This window comes from Antechinus flavipes, chromosome 6 (genome assembly GCF_016432865.1).
Source record: "Antechinus flavipes isolate AdamAnt ecotype Samford, QLD, Australia chromosome 6, AdamAnt_v2, whole genome shotgun sequence".
Taxonomy (NCBI): domain Eukaryota; kingdom Metazoa; phylum Chordata; class Mammalia; order Dasyuromorphia; family Dasyuridae; genus Antechinus; species Antechinus flavipes.
In genome coordinates, this window is record NC_067403.1 from 215,709,442 (window position 1) to 215,733,089 (window position 23,648).

The 23,648-nt window shown below is 37.2% G+C and overlaps 1 protein-coding gene across 2 annotated transcripts in view; it reads left to right on the plus strand.

Moving 5' to 3' along the window:
* NAV2 (neuron navigator 2) overlaps positions 1-23,648 on the plus strand; it is a 442,768-nt gene that overhangs the window by 154,755 nt on the left and 264,365 nt on the right. Inside the window, exons 5-6 of one of the 2 annotated variants that reach the window (XM_051965599.1) lie at positions 15,048-15,312; positions 18,677-18,745. In XM_051965599.1, coding sequence (XP_051821559.1) covers positions 15,048-15,312; positions 18,677-18,745 — 334 coding nt within the window. The remainder of the gene's footprint in view (positions 1-15,047; positions 15,313-18,676; positions 18,746-23,648) is intronic. The other variant, XM_051965600.1, reaches the window with a different exon arrangement.

Consider the following 23,648-nt stretch of genomic DNA (forward strand, 5'->3'; position numbering starts at 1 on the left):
TAGTTTTTAATTAACCTAAATCAGCTGGCTAATTAGTATATTAGTGTAAGCTAATGGCTTGTGGTTAAATTAGATATTGGTGGAGGGATAACTGGCCAGAATTTTCACCTTTTCTGAACCACATAGCCATGGAAGACTTCACTTTCCCTTGTGTTTATAAATAGGAGCAGCTGCCAGTTTCTGAAGCTGCCCTAGGCCACCGCCAACTCCCCAAACTCATTATGTAACACCTGCCTCTAGTTTTCACCAAACAGGTAATTTGATTTGGAATTCGGGTGATTAGTGAGGCTGCTTTCCTGAAATGATGAGTGTCAATATCTTCTGGGGATCATAAAGAATGGGGTAGAGAGAGATCAATCACTAGATGAAAATAAGTTGAATGGAATGTATCGCAGGTAAGTTTGCAAACGTAGCAAAATCCTGTTGGGGAAGACCTACTTCCTTGCCTTTGTGTTGTGATATGTTCGATGGTCTTCTAGACTGGAATACAGAGGAATGAGACCTAAGCCAGTTGGCATGTGGGGGACATATGTATGTAAGGCAGAGAGTGGAGGAAATGAAAATTCCCTTTCAGAGTAACATATTATTTCCTCCTTCCAAAAGCAGATGTTTTCTGAATGCACGGGTAAGAATTGGGAGGTTTATTGTCAGCAAATTTTCTTCAAAGTGACTCAGAGTGATTTATCATTGTTCTGGGTTTGAGAAACTGATTTCTGAGGGCAGAGAGGTGATTTTGGCCAGTCTATTCCTTCACATGGAGCAGTAAATGCTCTCTGATTTGATGGTTATGTGCCAGTGAAAGCAGATCCTAACTGGATTTTATTGAAGATGTTAGAAAGTTAGAAAAGGGTGATGGAATACAGCTGTTGGTAATGTTACTGTAGGACCTGTTATTAGAGAAAACTTCTTTTCTGATATATATATATATATATATATCGTATATGTAAAGGACAAAAGTGCTCATTAGCCAGGGTCCACGTGTCTGAGACCATGGATTGCCTTTCTTAATTGTTGATCAGTTTTTTTTTTTTTGGACAGCTCTCCCTGGGCACACACTCAACACCTTAGGTATTGTTACAATCAGATGGCTGTTATCTGCAGGGGAAGCCTCTTGCTCATAATCACTTTAATGATGGCCTTGAAGGGAACTTATTGCTATCTTAAGATGGAAGTGGTTTGGGAGGAGGAGGAGGAGGAAAAGGAGAGTCTGGGCAATAACGATTCTTATGAAAGATACAAAGAAGGGGGAAATACTATTGAATTTAAATAGTTAAATTAAGAAATTACAAGAAAACTCTTAACACATAAGTGGGGGAAAGGCTGTAATAGATTATACCTAAATATAAATATGGTCCTTTACTTTTACTGGCAGGGATCTTACATCAGTGATTTTTCTGATCACAAGGGGGTCATAACAATAATATAAAGTGTTGGCCAATAAAAAAAGTTACTTACCAAGAATGACTATGAGACAGATTCTTGCATTTTACATTCCTGATGTGTTCAAAGATTATATACAAGTTAAACCCTTCGTTTCACAGATAAAGAAATTGAGTTTTTAAAAGTGAGTTTTTAAAGTATACAATTGGGTGGACAGGGTGGTTTACAGGAAATACAAGAGTTGATTTCATCAGTAGACTGCAAGCACAGCATGAGTCAACAATGTGACATAGAAACAAATAAATCTACTGGCATCCCAGGCTTTATTAATCAAGCCGTAGTGTCCTGAAAGTTGTATATGATGGTCTGATGCTCTTGCTGCCCTAGAAATATCACATCTTGCTCTTTTGGGTTCAATCTGGGCAACATGTTTTAAGAAAGATATTGAAACCTAAAAATCTAATTCAATTTAGAAAGCATTTATTAGGATCCACATGGAGAAAGGTTCCTGTTGATTTGTTTTGTTTTGTTTTGTTTTGTTTTAAGGGAAGAGAACAGACTCTATAAGCTCTACATTAGTGAGCTTTGCTTCCCTTCCTGAAAAAAATTCTAGGACATGGGATGACTAATGAGTGACAATGGAAAAAAAAAAAAAGTAGACGTGAAGAAACTTCAAGAGCAAGTCATAGAAGCAAAGAACTTCGGAGATGGAAAAGATTATATTAGTCATATAGTTTTTGTTTTGTCTTTTAGCTTGAATCAAGACTAAATTTGTCTCTGAAAATTTGTAGTCCCAATCTTGAGTGCTAAGCACCAGCCTATTTCTTCTTCCATTAAATAGCCCTTAAGATTCTAGAGGGAAATTATTATGTCCCCTTCCTCCCTAATCTTTTCTTGTTTGTTTATTTTAGCTGATCCTCCTATGACATCATCTTTAGGCACTTCACCTCCAAGTAGTCCTCCCCTTAGACTTTCTCCATGTTATCTACATCCTTTTGAAAAGGTGACATGGAGACTAAATATTCCTGATGTGGCCTGCCCTAGATAGAACAAAGTTAGACTGTTACTTCTTTGTTTATGAAAGTTATTACTTATAACAAAGCCCAGGATAACATCAGATTTCTTGATTGTTGATTGTTGTATCACCTTGGTGACTCATATTGAGCCTGCAGTCCACTATGATTCTCAGCCCTTCTTTATTCAGATGAACTGCTGCCAAGTTTTTCCAGACCAACCTTGATGATTTTTTTTTTTCAGTTGATTTACTAGATGGGAAGATCAGGGAAATGTTGAAGATATCACATTTGTCTATGACAAAATGTGGGCAAGTCACTTAATCCTATTTTCTTCCATTTCCTCATCTGTCAAATGAACTAGAGAAGGAAATGGCAGACCACTCAAGCATCTTTGCCAAGAAAACCCCAAATAGGGTCATGAAGAGTTAGACATGACTGAAATTGACCAAATAATAATAATAAAAAACAGTGGATGAAGATATGTGGAAGAATACAACTAGCTGAATTGAAAGATTGAACAGTCAAGCCCGCATGAATAATATTAAATGATTCAATGTCAACTTGAAAGGTGGTCCACTGTTGAATGGTCCTGGTTATCCATATTTGGACCTGTGCTATATATTGTTTTTATCAATGATTTGAATAAAAGCACGAAAGCACAATTCTCACATTTTCATATGATACAAAGCTAGAAAAGATAGCTAATGGGTATAATGTGTATATCAGAATCTAAAAAATATTTTAATGCTAGAATATTGTTATGATTCTAATTAAAGTGAAATTTTTTTAAGGATAAATATAAAATTTCAAAATTGGGTTCAAAGAAATGAAACTCCCAAGAACAGGATACAGGAGGTTCCTCCGATTTCTTTTGAGTACTGCAAAGTCATCACTATGGTAATGGTGGCCAGAATAATAAATTTGATAGCCTATTGTCTAAGATTTGATATATGAGACTCCTGTTGGATTCTTACCTGGTTAGATCATATTTGGAATAGTATGTTCAAATCTATTTATTGTTGTTGAAGTATATTTCTGAATACTTTCTATGGAAATGTTATAATGTAAGCTCTTTTGGGGTAAGAATTATTTAATTCTCTTAATTTGTATTCCCAATACCTAATATAATTCTTGGCACATAGTAGGTGCTTGTTAAATGCTTGTTGATTGACTTTTAAATTTTAGGAATGAGTGATTGGGATGGTGAAGGCCCTCAAAAGTATTCGATGTGAGAATTCCTTGAAGGTTGAATGTTTAACCTAAAGAAGAAAGGGCTTGAAAGCTGCCTTCAATCATTGGAAGGTCTTCATGTGGATATGGGATTAGTCTTTTCTGGTTTCATGCCCCAGAAGGTAGAACCAGAATCAGTGGGTCAACATTAAAGACTGATGTTTCTTGATGTAAGGAAAGACTTCCTAACAATGAGATCCATCCAGAAGTGTAAAGGGACTGCCTCTGAGAATTAAGGGAGGTCTTCATATAGAAGCTGGAAAACCATTTATCAGAAAAGTTGTAAAGTTCCCCCACCCCCCATCCCCTTGGTGTCAAGTAAGGGATGGTCTGTGTAGCCTCTGAGATCCCACTTACCTCCTTTCTTTCTGTAATCCTGGATGACTGCCTTCTTCTTGGTCCCAGGGGACAGAAGTGTGAGCAATGTGTAGAAATTGAAGTGAAGTAGCTTTTGGCTTGACATAAAGAAAAATCTCCTAATGCTTAGAGCTATCCAAAAGTAGAGGAGGTGCTGGATTCTCCATCAGGGAATATCTTCAATTGAAAAACCACATGTTGGGGATATTAGAAAGGGAATTCTTTAGATTTGATTGGCTAAGTGACCTTTAAAGACTTTTCCATTTTGTTCATTTTGTGAGGTCATGGACTATTCAGGATCACAGAGCTAGTAAGTAAGTAGCACTCAGAATTTGAATTTACATCTTCTGTCTTTTAGTCCACAGTCCCTCTCCCCCCCTTTTTTATCTCTCATTTATCTTCCCTTCCTTTTCTTTCCCTTCCTTTTCCTTCTCTTCTAATTTCCCCTTACCTTATAATTTTCCCTTCCTTTTAATTTTCCTTTCTCTTTTAATTTTTCTCTTCCTTCTCTTCTCTTCCCCTCCTTCACCTTCCCTTCCCTTCTCTCACCTTTTTCTCCCTTCTCTCTGTCTCTTTGTCTCTCAAATAAATCTGTCTTAATATGTGTGTGTGTGTGTATTCACAAGCAAATAAATAAAAATAACTTATTTTTATTTATGTGGCCAGAGAACAGACACTATTGTACCCTAAATTTTAGCCTGCTAAGAGATGAGTAGAGTGATATAGAGGAAAGAGCTTTAGGACTCAGAAGACTTGAGTTCAAGTTTCAGCTTTTCCACTTTCTATGAACTTGGGCAAGTCATTTAGCCTCCGTTTCCTCCTCTCTAAAATGAGGGGATGGGATGACATGGTTCCTGAGCTTCCTTCTAGCTCTAAATTTAGAATTTTTCTAAGATTTTTTTTTAACATGGATTGTGGGCTTTGAGAAAAGAATTCTCCAGAACACTGGATTGGAGTGGAGGTGATTTACATTCTTACAATGTACTTTTTCCTTGCATTTCTAGCCATCCCCATAGAGGTAAGAAAAGAGTTATAGGACTTTGCAGGGTTTTTTAAATGTATTTTTATATTTTTAGGGGCAGCTAGGTGGCACCATAATACATAGAGCAGCAGGTCTGGAATCAGAAAGAGATTCATCTTCCTGAGTTCAAATCTAGCCTTAGACACTTAATAACTGGACAAATCTCTTAACTCTGTTTACCTCGGTTTCCTTCTCTGGAGCTGGAGAAGGAAATGGCAAAACTGCTCCAGTTTCTTTGTCAAGAAAACCTCAAATGAGGCCACAGAGTCAACAACAACAACAAAAATGTATTTTATTCTGTTTCATTGGTTTTATTTTATTTGGGGAGTTTATTATTTGTTCTATTCCTTACTGGAGATGAAATCAACAGATAGATTTTAGAAACTCCTAAAGGTACATACACCTCCACCCTTTCTCAGTGATTAAACTGCCAGCTAGATAAGAGTATTTACATTTCTTCTTGTAAGCATTTCAAATGACTTGAGGTCCTGTGTCTGCTTGTCTTTTAGGGCACCTAGCCATTGTTCCAGGACCCAAATAACACAGGTCTGAGAGTGCTCAGCAAAGGATATAGACTGTGGGACCAGATAGATTCCATTTATGATCTCAACACGTAATCAGCTCCTGTACTGTGGGGGCAGAAGTACTAGTTTGGGAGTCAGGGCTTAAATCTCATCTCTGACACTACCCATAGGATTGACCCTTTGGACAAATGGCTTAATTTTCTTATAAAATGAGGAGGTGAGTTAGATATTATCCTTTGACTCTCCCTTCTCAACCAGATCATCAAAGGGCAAAGAAATACTAGAAGTAAGAAGGTCAGCTCCCGATAATATAGTGACTTCGACATGTACATGGTAGTCCAAAAGTCTTAGTGTAGTTTTAAGCTTTTGAACAACTACTCCATTCTAAATGTACTGCATTCTTCTGATCTGGGCAATATTCCCCTCTCACCTCATCCTTCCCCCCTTCTTCTCCCACAAAGAGGAAAAAGATGCTAGTCTGGATGGTCAGTCCCTGGTGATCCCATCCTATTTCTAAGATCCATCCCAGTTTGAACATTGTCCTTCTTACAGGGCTTCTTCTTAAACTTTTCCCACTCCTACCCCTTTTCACCTGAGAAATTTTTACACTTGGATATATGGATATATAACACAGGTATACAAACCAAACAGTTACTGATGATAATCATAATTTTACAACCCCCACATTCAGTTATAAGACCCCATGTGGGGTTGACAACCACTGTTTAAGAAGCTGGGCTTTATAGGAAACTTGTAGATTACAACCAATCAGCAAGGCAGGCAGAACTCAAAAAGGAATTAGATTTTAGTAGAGTATAAATTGTGATTAAAGCAGAACCCCATGTTACTTTGACGAATGTTTGCCTCCTAGTTAAAAAAAAAAATTTCTTCATTGTGAATAGAGATTGTTTCTTTTTTCATGGTCGAATCCCCTGCACCTAGCACAGTGCTTGGCAATAGTAGGTACTTAATAAATATCTATTGATTTACTAATTGATTCTCTTCCCCCTTTGACTTTTGCTTTATAAAAGAGGAAAACAAGGAGGAAAACTCAGTGGTGATATCCTAAATTAATAAGGAGATATGAAATTAGGGATTGTTTCATTCTTCATATTTGAATTCACAGCACCTAGCACAGTGCCTGGCACATAATAAATACTTAATAAATATCTATTGCTCGACTGAGTGAATCTGTTCCTCTCTTACCTTTTGTTTTATGAAAGGAGAAAACAACCACTGGCTAAATCCTAAAACAAAAAGGAGATATGAGGTTATTTATTCATGAATATATATATATATATATGTATATATATATATATATATATATATAATTAGAAATATCAGCTCTAAAGAGTGGACAAATTAAAATAGATATGACTTTTTTTTTTTTAGAATGGTAAAGCTGGAAGGCATCTTAAGAGATGGAGCTTGCTTTATACTTAAGGATGCTCTGGCACAAAAGAACAAATTATTTGTCTTGTATAGAACTAGCCGATCAAAGAATCACAAAAAAAAAAATGAAAGAAGAATATAGAATCATGCATCTACAAATGGAAGGAAGCATAGATGATTTTGTGTAACCCCTTTATTTTCCAAGAAACATAGGCCTGGAGGGATGAAGTGATATGCCCAAGGTTAATCAGATAGCAATTAATCAACAAGTACTTACAAGTGCTTGATATGTTCCAGGAACAGAGCTGAATACCAAGGATACAAGGGGGGGAAAGCTAACAACAGCTCACATCCTATAGGAGTTTGTATTTTAATGGAGAGACAGCTTATAAATAAATGGGAAAGAAGGAAGATAACTGCAGAGATGAAGGCTTAAATGACTAGAAGTCCTGGCATTGTAGCTAAACAAAATAAGGGGTAACAAGAGGCAGAAATGAAAGGGGAGTGCATTTCAGGAATAGGAGGGACAAATTGAAGGGACAGTCTGAAGGCTCAGAGATTTGAACCCAGGTCCTGTAAATTGGGGGTGTCAAACTCAAACTCAAAAAAAAAAAAAAAAAAAAAAAGAATCCCTGTAGGCTACCTATTGACTTAGAAAACCACAAATTAGCTTTACCTGTGTTTTGTTATATTTTTATTAATTGTATTAAACAGTTACCAGTTCTGTTTTAATCTGATTTGAGCTATATTCACATAATTTTGAACCCTATGTTCTCACTCTAAATCTAATGTCCTTTTCCATTCACCAAGCTCCCTGTCCCCAATTTGAACCAGAGGCTGACTCATCTGGAGGTACAAGCTAATAATAATCATAGCTAACACTAATTTGGTGCTCAATATTATATTTATAATAATTATGTTTTATATAATTATAATAATTTATAGTAATATTTATTACAAATATTATCTCACATTTCTCCAAAACAACATTTCTCCTACTACCATCACTACCACCATCACTTCTATTATGACCATCCCTATTATTACTGTTACTACCACAATCACCACCACCATTATTACTACAACTATTAGTACTACTACTACTATTCCCACCACTACTATTGCACTACTACTATTATTACTACTCCCACCATAACTAATTCTTCTATCTCTATTATTACCCCTACTACTACTACTCCCTCCACCACTATTATTAGAATGCCTACTGCTACTGCTACTACTACTACTACTACTACTACTCCCACCACCATTATTATTATAATCCCCACTACTCCTATTACTATCACTACTACCATTACTGTTACTCTACCACTACTATTACAGTACTACAACTACTACTACTACCATTATTACTATCATTACTACTACTACTACTACTACTACCACACCTAACATTTATATAGTGCTTATTTTATGTCAGGCACAGTGCTAAGCATTTTACAATTATTATCTCATTTGATATTTTGAACCCTAGGGGCAAGGTGCTATTATTATCCTCATTTTACAGATAAGACTGAGGCAGATAGAGATAAAGTGATTTTCCCAGGGTCACACAGCTAGTCTGTATTTGATTTCAAATTCAATACTCTATCTGCTGTGGCTTACCTGCTTATCTACTTCCTCCTGACTAGTGGAGGTTCTTTCCAGAGGAGGAGGAAGCAAAGGCTTGGGGATCAGAGCTCTGCCCCTCTTCCCTTGTGCTAGGTACTGTTTCTCATGTTCCATGGGTTCAAGACCAGAAATCAGAGCATTATATGAACAGTTGTCCATAGCTGAGGTTTTATTTTTCATCATATTTGTAAGTCTCTACTGGAAAATTCAGCAAGAAGTAGCTGCAAATTCAAATAGTGCATCTCTAATGGAAGAAATAATGAAAGCTGGAAAGGGAAAAATTAGGCAGTATAACAGTCAGGTGGCCAAACAATTAACAGGCTTCTATATACTCAAGAAGGGAACTTTCTCCTGTATGTTGTCTCCTTTCCCATACCCCCTTCCATTATCCCCAACCTTCCACACCTTTAAGAGATTTGGAGTAAAGGAAGCTGCAACAGGAAGTAATCCAGACTTATAATCAGCAAATCACATCAGGGTTTGAATACGATGGCAAGCTGCCACATCATTCTCTAATGAATAAGTGAGCAAGAAGAGGGGTCTGGTGTAAACATGTGGTCTCCTTTTGAAAGGAGTTCATTCATATATTTATCCCCATCACCACTCCCACCCTACTCATTTCTTGGGGGAAGATGCAAACTGCTCTTCAGGCATGATTCCCTGTTTACTAGGATCAGAAATCAATTTCCTTACCATTTATTTTCCTTTGGGGAGGGAAAAACCTTCTGTGACCTGTTTTTCATTCCTCGTTTCCCTACCCCCCCATATGGTAGGTTTCTAATAGATTGGAACCAAAAGGAATTAACTCTCATTTTCCTAGGAGTCCCATTCTTATTTTTTCTTCCTATTGGGTGGCCCAGCCCCAATGGGTGAGCTTTTTGAGGTCAAGTGCAAAACTCATCTATCAGATGTCTGGTTTTCACCGAGAGGGAATTGCTTAAGGAACAAAAATCACTTGCTTGCATTTGCCTCCGTCTGTTAACAAGTATTTTATTCCTGCTCTGTTTCTTGTTAGGAGCAGCTTGAAGGAGGGATTTATTATCTGAAAATAAATCCATTGTACTGTGAGATTCTTTTCCCCCCTTTTTTCCTAGTTTTCTCTTCCCTTGTTCCCCTTTTAGAAATATAAAAAAAATATTTAAAATTTTTAGACCAGTTCCTAAGAAAATGTTGACTAGAAGAGAATTATCCCCTGAGAATGAAGAATTTCTTTGACAACTACCCCAATAGAAATTGTATGGAACTTGAGTTCAGGTTTACCTCAGATGCTTGCTGCCCTTGTGAACTTAAGAGGCTCACTTTGTCTCCATCGCCCTCACTTTCCCCATTTGTCAAAAGAATGAATTAGACTAGACTTTTGAGTTCCAGAACTATGTTCCTATGATCTAAATAAAGAACAGAATATGGACGAGTATTGAGCAAGAGCCAGACAAAAATTATTAGAATTATACTTCTGGTGCCAAGGTAGCAGAGGGAGGAAGGAACCCTCTGAAGCCCTCCTGAAATTTCTTCCAAACAATCTGAAAATTGCCTCAAACTTGATCTAGGAACAGAGAAGCAGCTTACCAGCCTAGCAGAAAAGATCTGTCTCAATGGGGGAATCAAGGTCTAAGAGCAGCATTAACAACAGTAGAGAGCCTCACAGAAGGGGCCTACAGAAGGACTCTAAGTCTGGGGCAAACCACCAGTGAGCTCTTCCCCCCCCCGTTTCGGCAAACCTAGGAGGCAGCCTCCTAGGCAAGTGAGCAAGATGTACAGCAAGATTCCATCCCTAAGGCCTTGATCCCAATAGTGATCATTGGAAAGCCCCTCCCTCAGGCTGTTCAACAGCAAGACACTGACTCTGGGACCTACCAGCAGAGAGGTCCTGTTTTCATAGCAAGTCAGTAGCAGGGCCCAACTCCTTGGACAGACCAGTAACTTAACACCTTACCCAGAAGACTCTTTCCCTCAGAACAAACCAGTAGAGAAGCCTTCCTTCCAGAGAAAGAAAGCAGCTCTGCCCTGAAGCCCAGTAAAAGCTAGCACTAGGACCCAGAGCTCCAACACAAAAAAGCTTGGGATAGTGCAGGACCAGAGCCCAACTCTCTCATAAAAATACTATCACAAAAAAGACAGAAAAAATAGACAAAAATGCAAACCAAAAAAAAAAAAAAAAGAGCTTGACTATAGAAAGTTACTATGGTGATAAGGAAGATCAATGCATAATCTTAGAAGAGGAAAAAAGCATCAAAAGGACTAATTGTTAAGTCTCAAAGAAAAATGTAATTTGGCCTCAGGCCCAAAGTGACTTCTTGAAAGAGGATTTTGACAAGCAAATTAGAGAAGAAAAGAAAATTTGGGGAGGAGAGAAATGGCAGTAATGCAAGAGAATCATGAAATTAGGGTCAATAACATGGGAAAAGTTATATAAAAATTTACTGAAGAAAATGGTTCCCTAAAAAATAGAATTGGCCAAATGGGGGGAGGGAGAGTAAGTAAAAAAACTCACCAAAGAAAATTATTCCTTAAAAATTAAAATTGAATAAGTAGAAAGTAATGACTATGAAATATTAAGATACAATAAAACAAAATAAAAAGTTTAAAAAATGAGTAAAGAAAGAAGAAAATATGGAATTTCTCATTGAAAAAATAACTGATCTAGAAAATAGATTCAGAAGAGATAATATAAGAATTATTGGATTTCCTGAAAGCCATGATTGGGAAAAAAATCCTGGACATCTCTCAAAAATTTTCAAATTATTAAGGAAAGTTGTCTGATATAGTAGAGCTAGAGGGCAAAATAGAAATTTAGAGAATCCATTGATCATCACCTGAAAGAATTCCTGAAATGAAAACTCCCAGGAAAATTGTAACCAAATTTCAGAGCTCACAGATCAAGGAGAAAGTGTTGCAAGTGGCCAAAAAGAAACAATTCAAATATCATGGAGCTATGTCAGGATTAACAGGATTTGGCAGCTTCCATATTAATAACCTGAAGGTTTGAATATGATAAACTAAAAGGAAAAGAAATTAGGATTACAATCAAGGATCATCTACCCAGCAAAACTGAATATAATCTTTTGGGGGTGAGGTAGGGGGAGAATGAGAAGAAGAGTGGACATTTAACAAAATAAAGGACTTTCAATCATTTCTAATTAAAAGCCCAGAGATTAATAAAAAAAATTGACATCCAGATACAAGTTTCAAAAGACAGGTTAAAAGATTTTTAAAAAGAAAAAAGAAAGAAAAAAATATAAAAATTCAGTAAGGTTAAGCTATTTATATGTCTATATAGTAAGATAATATTTGTAATTCTTAACTTTATTTTGATAGGAGTAATTAAAAGGAATATATGTATTCAGAGGTTATGAACAAAGGTGACTAAGATTGGATAATACCTCCCGCCCCCCCAAAAAAAACAGAATAAAGGGGTGAGAGAAGATTGTATTGGAAGGAGGAGGGGGAGAGGAATTGAGTGGAATAAATTATCTCACATAACAGAGATATAAAAAGAATATTATTTTGGAGAAGGAAATTTATATAGGGAGAAGTAGTAGGCAAAGCTTAAAAATTGGCTCACAGAGGGAGTAATGTACACACTTATTCGGATATAGAAATCTATCTTACTCTAAAAGTAAGTAAAAAGGAAGGGGGTTCATAGAAGGAGGAGAGGAGACTTATAAAAGGAAGGATATATTGGGGAAGATAGTGATCAGAAGGAAAACACTTGTAAGGAAGGAAAGGGTGGGGTGTAAGAGAGAGAGGGATAAACAGGTGAAAATAGAATAGAGGGGAATACACAATTATCATAACTATAAATGTAAATGGGATTAACTCACTTATAAAATAGAAGAGGATAACAGAATTTTATGTTGTTTACAAGAAACACATTTAAAGCAGAGAGATACGCACTAGGTAAAAATAAGGGACTGATTCTCCAAATGATAAATGGTCAAAGGATATGAACAGACAATTTTCAGATGAAGAAATTAAAACCATTTACAGTCATATGAAAAAATTGTCTAAATCATTATTGATTAGAGAAATGCAAATTAAGACAACTCTGAGGTACCATTATACACCTCTTAAACTGGCTAAGACAGACAGAAAAAGATAATGATGAATGTTGGAAAGGATGTAGGAAAACTGGGACAATAATACATTATTGATGGAGTTGTGGACTGATCCAATCATGTTGGAGAGCAATTTGGAACTATGCCCAAAGAGCTATCAAACTGCATACCCTTTGATCTAGCAGTATCTCTACTGGGCTTATATCCCAAAGAGATCATAAAAAAAGGAAAAGAATATATATGTGCAAAAATGTTTGTAGTAGTCCTTTTCGTAGCACCAAGGAACTTTGAAACTGAGTGGATGCTTATCAGTTGGAGAATGGCTAAAGAAGTTATGTATATGAATGTTATGGAATATTACTGTTCTATAAGAAACAATCAGCAGGAAGATTTCAGAGGCCTGAAGAGATGTATGTAAACTGATACTAAGTGAAGTGAGTAGAACCAGAACATTGTACACAGCAACAGCAAAATTATATGATGATCAATTCTGATGAATATGGCTCTTTTCAACAATGAGATGATTCAGGCCAGTTCCAAAAATCATGTGATGAAGAGAATCTTCTGCACCCAGAGAGAGGACTATGGGGATTAAGTGTGAATAACAACACAATATTTTTACTTTTTTGTTGTGGTTTGCTTGCATTTTGTTTTCTTTCTCATTTTTTCCCTTTTTGAACTGATTTTTTTTTTGTGCAGCATGAAAATTGTGGAAATATATATAAAATAATTGCATATGTTTAATATATTACTTACCATCTAAGGCACAGGATTGAGAGAAGGGAAAATTTTGGAACATGAGGTATTGCAAAAGTCAATGTTGAAAATAATATAAGCACATATTTTGAAAATAAAAAGTTTTAATAAAAAATAAGAGGCTGGAGTAGAATATATTATGCTTCAGCTGAAGCAAAAAAGTAGGGGAAACAATCATGATCTCAAGCAAAGCAAAAGTAAAAAGATCTAATTAAAAGAGATTTAATAAAAAGAAGAAAAGTATATGTTGCTGAAAGTTTCCATAAACAATTAAGCCATATAAGTACTAAACATATCCACCAAATAGTATAGCATCTAAGTTTTTGAAGTAGTGGGGGAACCTCAATTTTCCCCTCTCAGAACTAAATAAATCTAACCAAAAATTAAACAAGAAACAAGCTAAGGAGGTGAATAAAATTCTGGAAAAGTTAGATATGAGAGCTTGTCGGAGAAAATTGAATGGTAATAGAAAAGAATTTAATCTTTTCTCAGGAGTATATATCATCTACACACACACACACACACACACACACACACACACACACAATAACCATGTATTAAGACATAAAAACCTCACAATCAAATGCAGAAAAACAAAAATTGTAAACTCATCCTTTTCAGATCATAATGCAACAAATTTAATAATGGACAATGGAGACATTAAAAATTAGTTGGAAATTAAACATTTAATCCTAAAAAAAAAAAAAAAGTATGTCAAAGAACATTCATAGTATCTTCTCTCATCTCCCTTCTCCTTTATCTCATGATTTCATCACTGTGGAAAACTCTGGAGTAGGAAACTATATTAATGGAGGCTGACACCTTCCCTGTTGGGAGTTGCCTAGGGCACTGAGAGATTAAATGATTCAAGAATTTTATAGCAGATATATATATATCAGAGATAGGACCTTCCTGTCTCAGAATCCTGCTCTCTATCTGTACTACCATGTTGTCTCTCTTCCTGATGTTTTCTCTATTTGTATATAGAGATAGAGCTAAGGACTAGACCTGTGATTTCACTGGTAATAGGAATGCCCATAGGAAGAAGCTCTCTCTACCAGTGAAGGTGGGCATCTTCCTTGTAACTTATGATCTAGGGAACCCAGTGGTCTAGGGCCACTCTTTGTAACTTTTAGTCTAGGGCACTGAGCAGTCTTTGGTCACTGCAGGTATATGTCAGAGATAGAATTGAGGTCTTCTTTCTATCTATCATACCAGGGCTCCTTCTTGGGGAGGAGGATATGTGGAAAGCACAAGGGAAAGGAAATAACACTCCCCAGAATAAAACTCCCTACAATCCCATATAGGAAAGTTGGCTTAGTGGTTGCAGACAACACTCCCATTGGACTGGTCACCTTACTTCTCCCACAAGCATAATCTTGCTCTGTGATGCCTGAGTTTCTATTACAGGGAACTGTCTGGGAACAGTTTGCCAGCCCCAGGTTGCAACTTGCCTTTTATCTCTAATATATCCATTACGGAGGAGAAGGAAAATAATTTCTTTGTGGTTAAAGCTCAATTTTAAGCAACTGTGATACCAATTAAGTTTTCCGGAAATCTGTTTTATCCTTGAGGAATTCAATTCCAAGTGTGGGCTGAAAGGGACCATCTCTGAGCTACGGGAGAGGAATGGGGCCCAAGGGAAAGCTGCCCTTCTGACAAGCTGCTTTTTGTTATCTTTCAGAAATCCGGAATGGAAACCTGAAGGCCATTTTAGGCCTTTTTTTCAGCCTATCCAGATACAAGCAACAGCAGCAGCAGCCCCAGAAACAACCTCACTCATCTCAGCCAGCAACTGCAGTGGTCTCACAGCTGGCCACATCTCCCTACCAGAGTCAGGTCGGGGCACCGCAGCCTCAGCAGGTGCCGGCTAACCCCCAAACCCAGTGCCAGCCGCACCCACCAACTTCACATCAGCAGTCAAAAGCACAGCCAGAAATGCAATCCAGGTGGGACTTCCCTTTTTAAAAGCAGTTATCTTGATTTCTGTCTATCATGCAATATGTTCTTCTTCTAATGATATTCAGGGAGAGTGGTTCTTGGTAGTCCATGAGAAAAGACTACAATAGAAGTGGAGAGAACAAGCCAGTTTTATGTGACTTAGTGGGATTGCTCATTTTTATGGGTCAGAATGCCAGCTGGTTCAGCTCTAATTCTGAGCCTTTCAAATTTGTACCAGCACATATCAAAATAGCCTTTATAATAACTTTAGAGAACCGCTTACATTTCTCTTTTACATATGTTTGGGGTATTGCAATGAAAAACGGTAGGTGAAAACAAAAACTTTCCTTTGGAAAAGCAACTGGGCTATTCTGGGAAAGACTGGAAAAAAGCAGTCTTAAATTTCAAAATTTGCAATTATGAATTGGAATCCTGTCTCTTCTATTTACCAGCTATATAAGCTTGATCAAGAGAGTTAACTTCTTTTAACTTCAGTTTGCTCATTTGTGAAATAGGAATAATAATGCTTTTCCATTCTATCTCCAGGGATGTTAGGATTTAGGACTAATTCAGTTCCTTCATTTAATAGAGGAGTAGATAGAAGCCCAAGAAGGTGAAGTTACTTACATGAAGTCACAAGGGTAGAATCGGAATTTGAACCCAGATCTCTCTGAGACCAAACCAGTGCTCTTTCCTAAACCCCATGACTTCTCAATTGTCTTTTTGGGTTATAACTTCTGCTTGTTTATGAGGATCAAAAAGGCATTGTGTGTAAAGCATTTTATAAAATACTATCATTTTTATTACTGGTTTTACCTCTACCTTGATTATACACACACACACACACACACACAAATGTGTGTGTGTGTGTATATATGTGTGTGTGTGTGTATGTGTATACATATATATATGTATATGCAATTTTATTTTAATATGTATTTAGAAAAATAGAAATGAACATAATAATATGTAATATATTATAATGGGTAGCTACCCAGGTAGCACAGTGGATAGAACACTGGGCTTAGAATTAAGCCCATATTCCTGAGCTCAAATCTGGCTTCAGATACTTACTAGCTATGTGACTCTGTACAAGTCACTAAAGCCTGTTTGCCTCAGTTTCTCATCAGTAAAATGAGTTGGAGAAAGAAATGGCAAACCACTCCAATATCTTTGCCAGGAAAACCCCAAATGGAGTCACAGAAATTTGAACTTGACTGAAATGAGTGAACAACAACATTATAATATATAATAAATAGATATAAATAAAAGTATATCGTCACATATGTATATAGCTATGACAATATAAGCATATAACATGTATTTTTATATACAAATACATATGTATACAAATGATACATATATGGCACACATACATATATATTGTATCTTATAAAAGCAGTAGGTTAAGGTTAATCTGATACTCATGTGCCTAAGAAAAGAAAGATTTCTTGTTGCTTAGTCAGAATCTAAAATAATTTATACAGAAATTAAGGCTCTAGTTGCGTTATTGAATAAGAGCAACTGATTCTCCATCCTACATTGTCTCTCTGAAGATGGGAGCACCAAAAGACCATTGATATAACTTTGTTTCTCCAACTGTAACCCAAAAGTAGGGGTCATGTCCTCGAGCATCCTAGCTCACAAATCCACAGTGAAGGATCCATCATCTATCGGATTATTTGAACCTTGCTTTGAAGTTATTTATATTCTCATTCTCAGACACCCCTTGGAGGGTGACATATTACAAAAGTTTCCAGCTTTTTCTATGAATTGTACAAAAGGAGAGAAAGAGAAGGCAGCTTTTTAATGAAAAAACCACCAGAATACCACAGTTACATCCTCACAACATCAGTATGATATTTCACACTTAACTATTCTAAAGGAGATGTTGTCATATTCCAGCTCTTCTCATGACCCACGCACCAGACATGTGTGCTTTTGTAGTGGTTTCTCATTTTGTTTTCTTTTAGGAGCCATATGCCATTTCATAAATTAGATTATGACATTATGATTTCTTTTAGAATCCATAACATATAAGGACAAGTACCCATGGCTTTTTCTCTTCTTTGGCTATATGTGCACACAACAAGATATTCAAATTTAGAAATATGCACAATTTTTCAAGTTTGTTTGGGTTTTTTCAGTTGTTTATCATCCCTAAATACCCCTTACATGTGGGAAAAGTTAAAAGTATCATTTTAGAATATTTTCAAGACAGCTAAGTTAAGTTCAAGTTATTTGATACGTAGCCTAGGCTTAGGTAATATTCATCAGAGGAGCAAATAATCTTCCCTATTTCTTGACCAACGTTTGATAGACAATACATTTCAGCTGTTCAACACGTTTGGTAGATGTTAAGTTTCCATTCAGAAACAGCAAGGGGTTTCAAAATGAGCTTCAGCCTCAGAATCAGGAACACCTGGATTCCAGTCCCATCTCTCATACTGGCTGTCTGAGCCCAGACAAATCTCTTTAACCATCTCAAGTACCTCTCCAAAATAAGAAGTTGCAGAGAAAGTACCAACCTATTTTTGTAGAGGCAATTTCCCCACCAGTACTTCCCTCAGCTGATGAACAGATATAGTCCAAAAACACAAGTTGAAAAGCTTTCCACTTAAATGACTGTTTTCACACCCTTGAGTGCAAAAATGATACAAGCTTATGATGTTTATAGATTTGTTTGATGGCAAAAATCCTTCCCATGTTTTTGAAATTCTCTATGGCACCTCTGAAAGAAGCATCCAAATATCTAGACTTTATAAATGTAATAGCTTTACAGTTATATTTATCTTCAGGTTCCCCATTGAAATAGTAGTGGTTAGTAATATAAATACTTATTATAAGTACATATATATGTTTACATATACAGGCAAGGAAAAATAATTTGATATTAATTCAATGGAAATTGATCAGATTGGTGAAATCAGTTCCCAGTGACTCAATGGTGATAGAGAAATATAGTAGAGAGAACAGGGATTTGGAATCAGAGGGCCTGGATTTGAATTTTGTCTCTAGTCTATTAGCTGTTTGAACTTGAGCAAGATATTTTACTTCTCCAGACCTCTGTTTAATTAGCTGTAAAAAAGGAGAGTGGACTCCATGACAAGTGAGGTTCCTCTTACTTCTAAATTTATGAGCCATTTTTTTTTAATTTAAAAAGATTTTTTAAAAATTAAAAATTAAAAAAAATATGTATTTTTAAATTAAAAATAAATAAATCTATGAGCCACTGAGGTAAAGAGAGAAAACTAGACATGGGCCATTTCCATCCATCACCATTGTCCTATAAGTTGTAACTTATTTGGGTAACATATCTACTTTCTACTCACTTATCTCTTCTACTTTTTTTTCTCTTTCCCTGTTGTGCAGTGCATCATCCAGGGACCCATCTCAAAGCAAACTCATCCGGTTCACTCTGGGTCAGAAAAAAACCTCTAGGTTAGAGTTTCTTCCTATTCTGCAAAGCATGGTTTAACCCAATCGCCTTTACCCTCTGCTTTTGCCCAGTTTCCTTTTGGATTTCCCTCTCGATTGCATGTTTGGAATTCAGGTTAACAAAAAAGATGGTGATTCTGATTACACAGGATCAGAGAGCTGCTAAAACTCACACAAAAAGGCAAAAAGAGGTATTGAAAAGTGGGTCTGTGTCTGTTGCTTTGCTTATGTTTATTTTAATTTGGCTTCTAATTGTGTGCGTTTTTTCCCCTTCCTTACTCTACTTCTACCTTGCTTTGCTCTGGTATCTTTGACACTTTTATTTTCTATGGTTAAGCTACCTAAACAGTGGTTGACATTTTTTCTGGGGCAATAAAGACCTGAAACTTGGATCTACTAGGTAAGATGAGATTAAATCTCAAAGCAAACACATGTCTTCTTTTTGTACCCTGATGCACCAAAGCCAAGAGCATCTAATCTCTCTGCAGATCAATAAAAAGCACAACTTTCTGTCTTTTCCTGGATTCCTACCTTGACTTGCACACCATGTCCTAGAAAGGCTACCTCACAGTACTTGGGAATATCATTCAAATCATTCTGCATTTGATTTGGTCTTCTGTTATTTGTGTTATTACTTTATGTACTTTGTTCTCCAGTTGATGAACCTTTACTCCAAATGTCCCATGGGACATTCTAGTAGATGAATTTTTCCTTGTTATCATTTGAATTTATGTTCCTTAAAATTTACATTTTAACCTGGAGTGCCCCAAGAGTTTGGAGTGTTGTGGTGGTGGTTGTTTTAACAGGCATAAAACCAATTTGGAATCCAAGTGATAGTCCAGACTTATTTTTGGTGTCAGTAGGAGGCTTCTTTAACCAGAATTGACTGCTTTAAAAAGTCTCATGCCATTCAAATAAATGATTTTGATTCTGGACATTCCCAAGATAAAGGAGTTACTCACACATTGCTAGTAAAGAAACATCATGGTACAATATGAATGGATAGTAAATATCCTTCTGAGAACAGATCAGAACATTTTTGTGTAATGGTGCCCAGTTAAGATGAAAGAAACCAAGAGGATTCTGAATGTACTCTTCCTACAATGGCAGAGAAGATTGCTGATGCCCTTGACAATGACTATGTAAGCCAAAATAAAGACAAAGAATACACATATCCCTAGAATGTCATTATGTTCTCAGATCTAGCAAGTGTCTTGAATGCATCTTTTTTGCACTGTATTTTCTTCGTGAGTTGAACTGTTGTATCAGACACTACAGATTTAAACCTCGTGAGTATCTTAAGGAAAGAAATTGGTAGGGAAAGGAGCATTAGCCTGCATGCAAAAAGGGGGATGCGGTTATAATGTGGAATTTTAAGTGGAATGATGTTTGGAGAAAGGCCTTCTCTCCTGGACCTCCTACGAGTTTCCAAGCATATGCATACAAGCTGCCGCCCTTCCTATGCTGGGTTCTTCCCATCCTTAACCTTTGCGGGGTAGTGGGCAAAAAATGCTCCCTGCTTACAAGCGTGTTGGACAAGGGAGAAATCAGTAGCGCCTGCAGGTTGCATACATACAGTAACAGTTTTATAGTCTTTTCTGCACTCTGTGCAGATTGAAGAAATCAATGGTAACTTTTAACAGATGATATTTCTTTCCTTTTCTGTTAAGTCACTTCCCTTGCATTTAACTAAAAAAGCAACAGGTGGGCTTTAAAATGCCTATATATGTTCCTAGTCATTACGTAAGTTTTTGCTTGGTAATGCAGACAGATCCCTGTTAGTCAAATTTCCTTGAAGAATGAGTTATCCAGACATGCTTCCTACTATGAGCAATATGCAGTTTATTTTTCCCTCTGACTTGCTTTCCTTTCTCAGCACAAGGGGAAATGCTTCTAGCAGCTGCTGCTTTGGTGGTACCTGTCACATGAGGGTGGAGCGGAGAGAGAGACTGACATGAGCAGCAATTGCTCTCAGTCAAGTGGTTGACAAAAATACCCATCGTGCACCAAGAAAAGTGAATGCCTTCTTTGAAATGTGGGAGCAGTACTTGAGGTCTCTATGACAAGACTGACTTGTTTCTGGCACTAAAGAAAAACTCAGAGCTGACAAAAAAAAAAAAAAGATCACCACCTGAGTTTACACCTAAGAATTAGGTAGAAAACACCTTCATGCACTGGTGAAAATTGTGTCCACCATAAAATAAAATCAGCAGAGCCGGCAATTAATCATGCTGGAACCAAGGTAGTGCAAATGGGGAAAGTACTTTAGAATAACAGTCTAACAGCTGGAGTGTGATCTCATAATTTGAGACCTACCCTCAGGTTGAAAGCATAGATTATAAGAACCAGCACTAGGTATACCCCCAGGATGATGATCTGATTGTGGCTACTTTTCTTTATTTTTCTGAGATATCCTTTCATAGAAAACATCATGCACTTTATGATAGAGAAACATGAAATTGACTTTGTGGCCCAAAGAATTCCTTATCTGAGTAGTTTGAAGGTGTTATTCCTTTCAGAACTTCTGAGAATGATTGTTGTAGGATTGCTCTGTTCTAAATCCTCGATTGAGGGGCCCTATCCTTATATTTATATAGATAACTGAAAGGAACTGAGAAAATGGTCTGAATAGGCTAGAAGTCTTTGTAGTTGATGAAAACTCAGTCCAAGATTAGACTAGACTTTGAGTGTGAATAAGTTAATAAGGCACCAGTCTTGGAAAGGTCTTTGCCTTTAAACTGTTGCTTATTCCTTCTTTAAGGTTAAGGAACGTGTTGGGGGTCTTGTCAGGGTGATGGTATTGTCAGAGGATAGAAGGGGACATTTTTGAGTAATGATGTTGCAAAAGTGAAATAAATAGACAAGAGCTTGGATGGTGAGGTGTACAAGGTTGCAACCCTGAGGGACTGTCTTCTATAGTAATAAGGAAGGTAGGAGACGAGAATAAGGAAAATAAGGGGAAAAGATGATGAGTTTAGTTTTAGACGTATGTCTACTGGACATCCAGTTTTGAGATGTATGAAAAGCAAGTGGAGATTGGAGATCAACTGAGAGTTCGGGGCAGGAGAATCTATCAATGTCAACATGGTAAGTAAATCCATGGGGACGGAAAAATGCACCAAGTGAAGTTGTACAGAGGAAGAAAGGGGCCCATAGCAGAATCCTGAGGGACACCAATGGTTAGAGATGTGATCCGGAAGAGGATTCAGTAAAGTAAACAGAGAAAATGTGTTCAGCTGGGTAGAAGAATTAAGAAAAATGGTGTACCAAGAAGAGAGTGATCAGTAGAGTCGAAGGCTGCAGAGAGACCAAGAAAAATGAGGATTAAGAAGAGATCATCAGATTTGTCAACTCAGAGATCTTTAGTAATTTTGGAGATCAGTTTTGGTCAAATGATAGGGTCAGAATCTGGATTGTAAGGGGTTTAAAAAAGAAAGAGAGTAGGGAAAATAGAGACTTCTATTGCAGATGATTTCTTCCAGGAGTTTAGCTACAAAGGGCAGAAGAGATACAGGAAAATCACTTAAACTAAGTCTTTAAGAAAGCTTGGGAAACCAAAAGGAAGAGGTTAAAAAAGGAGTATATTCTAGTCATGGGGAATAACTCATTTAAAGTAATGGAAATGATAAATGCAATTTTGCATTTTGGGGATCAGCAAGTAGACTCATGGGAAGAGGGGAGTCCTTCAGGTGACTAAGACTTGCTACAATCATTCATTTAGAGGCTGCTTGGGGCAGTTCTTTCTGGAACTAGAGATAAAAGCTCAAAACCTTATTTTGACACTCCCTTCAAATTAAAGACATTTAGTATGGTTTCCTAGAACCAACATCAGGGATCCTCCTGTGAGGATGATCTGGTTTGGTTAGATGGTGCTGAGTCTGGAGTCAAGAAGACCTGAGTTCAAATTTGACCTCAAACATTTACTTAGAAGCTGAGTGATCCTGAGCAAGTCAGTTGACCTCTGTCTGCCTCAGTTTCCTCATCTGTAAAATGGGGGTGTTATTAGTACCTACCTCTGGGGGTTGTTGTGCAGATCAAATGAGGTGATAATTATAACATACTTAGCATACTGCCTGGCTCATAATAAGCACTATATAAATGTTAGTTATTATAATTATTATTATTGTTGTTGTTAACACTCATTGGAATTATCTGAGTCAAATGTTTGTTATCACTGTGTGCTGTTCATCAGAAAGATTTGGTTTCTTAGTTGGGAGAAGCCTGCAGCAAAGCTCTGTTAATTATATCATCGCTTCCTCCAGTTACCCTAAAACTGCTATAGCCTTGAAAATCTCCTCCCCGCCTGCCTTTACTACCTTGTCTCATCTTTACAACTGGCCTTTATGGCGGCAATTGACTTCCTGCCAGGGACAAAAGAAACCCCTAATGGAGGCAAATCTTCGAAGCTGTGTGGGAATAATCTTGAGTTTTCATGGCCACTTTTTAGAAAAGATGTGTTTCCGCCTTCCCCGGTCCGAAGCCCTCCCACAGAATTGCTTAAGAGTCTCAGCAATATAAATTTTATGGCCCCTCTTTCTCCGCAGCCATCTTTCTCGCTCCGCCACAAGGAGATGTTTAGAGAGGGCGCCCGCACACGTGTATGTGCTCACCTAATGCTTTCCGACTGTGGTCATCCTTGTCTGGGGCTCCACAGTTTACTTGGAAAGAGACGGTTACACGCTCTGAGAGTGGAGCGCTCAGCATTATCGCTCCATCTAATGAAAGGCGGCCGGGCCGTCTGCGGCGCGTAAGCTCGGCTCTGCAGAGCTCTAATTACTGGAAACGACCAGCCCGAAACTCCCAGGCTGAAACGTGGCTTAGATGGGCTGTGTTACGAGAGTGAAAAGAGCTCTGGACTTAAACTTGTTACGGCCTAGACTAACTAACGTCTTGCCTTTGATGCTAG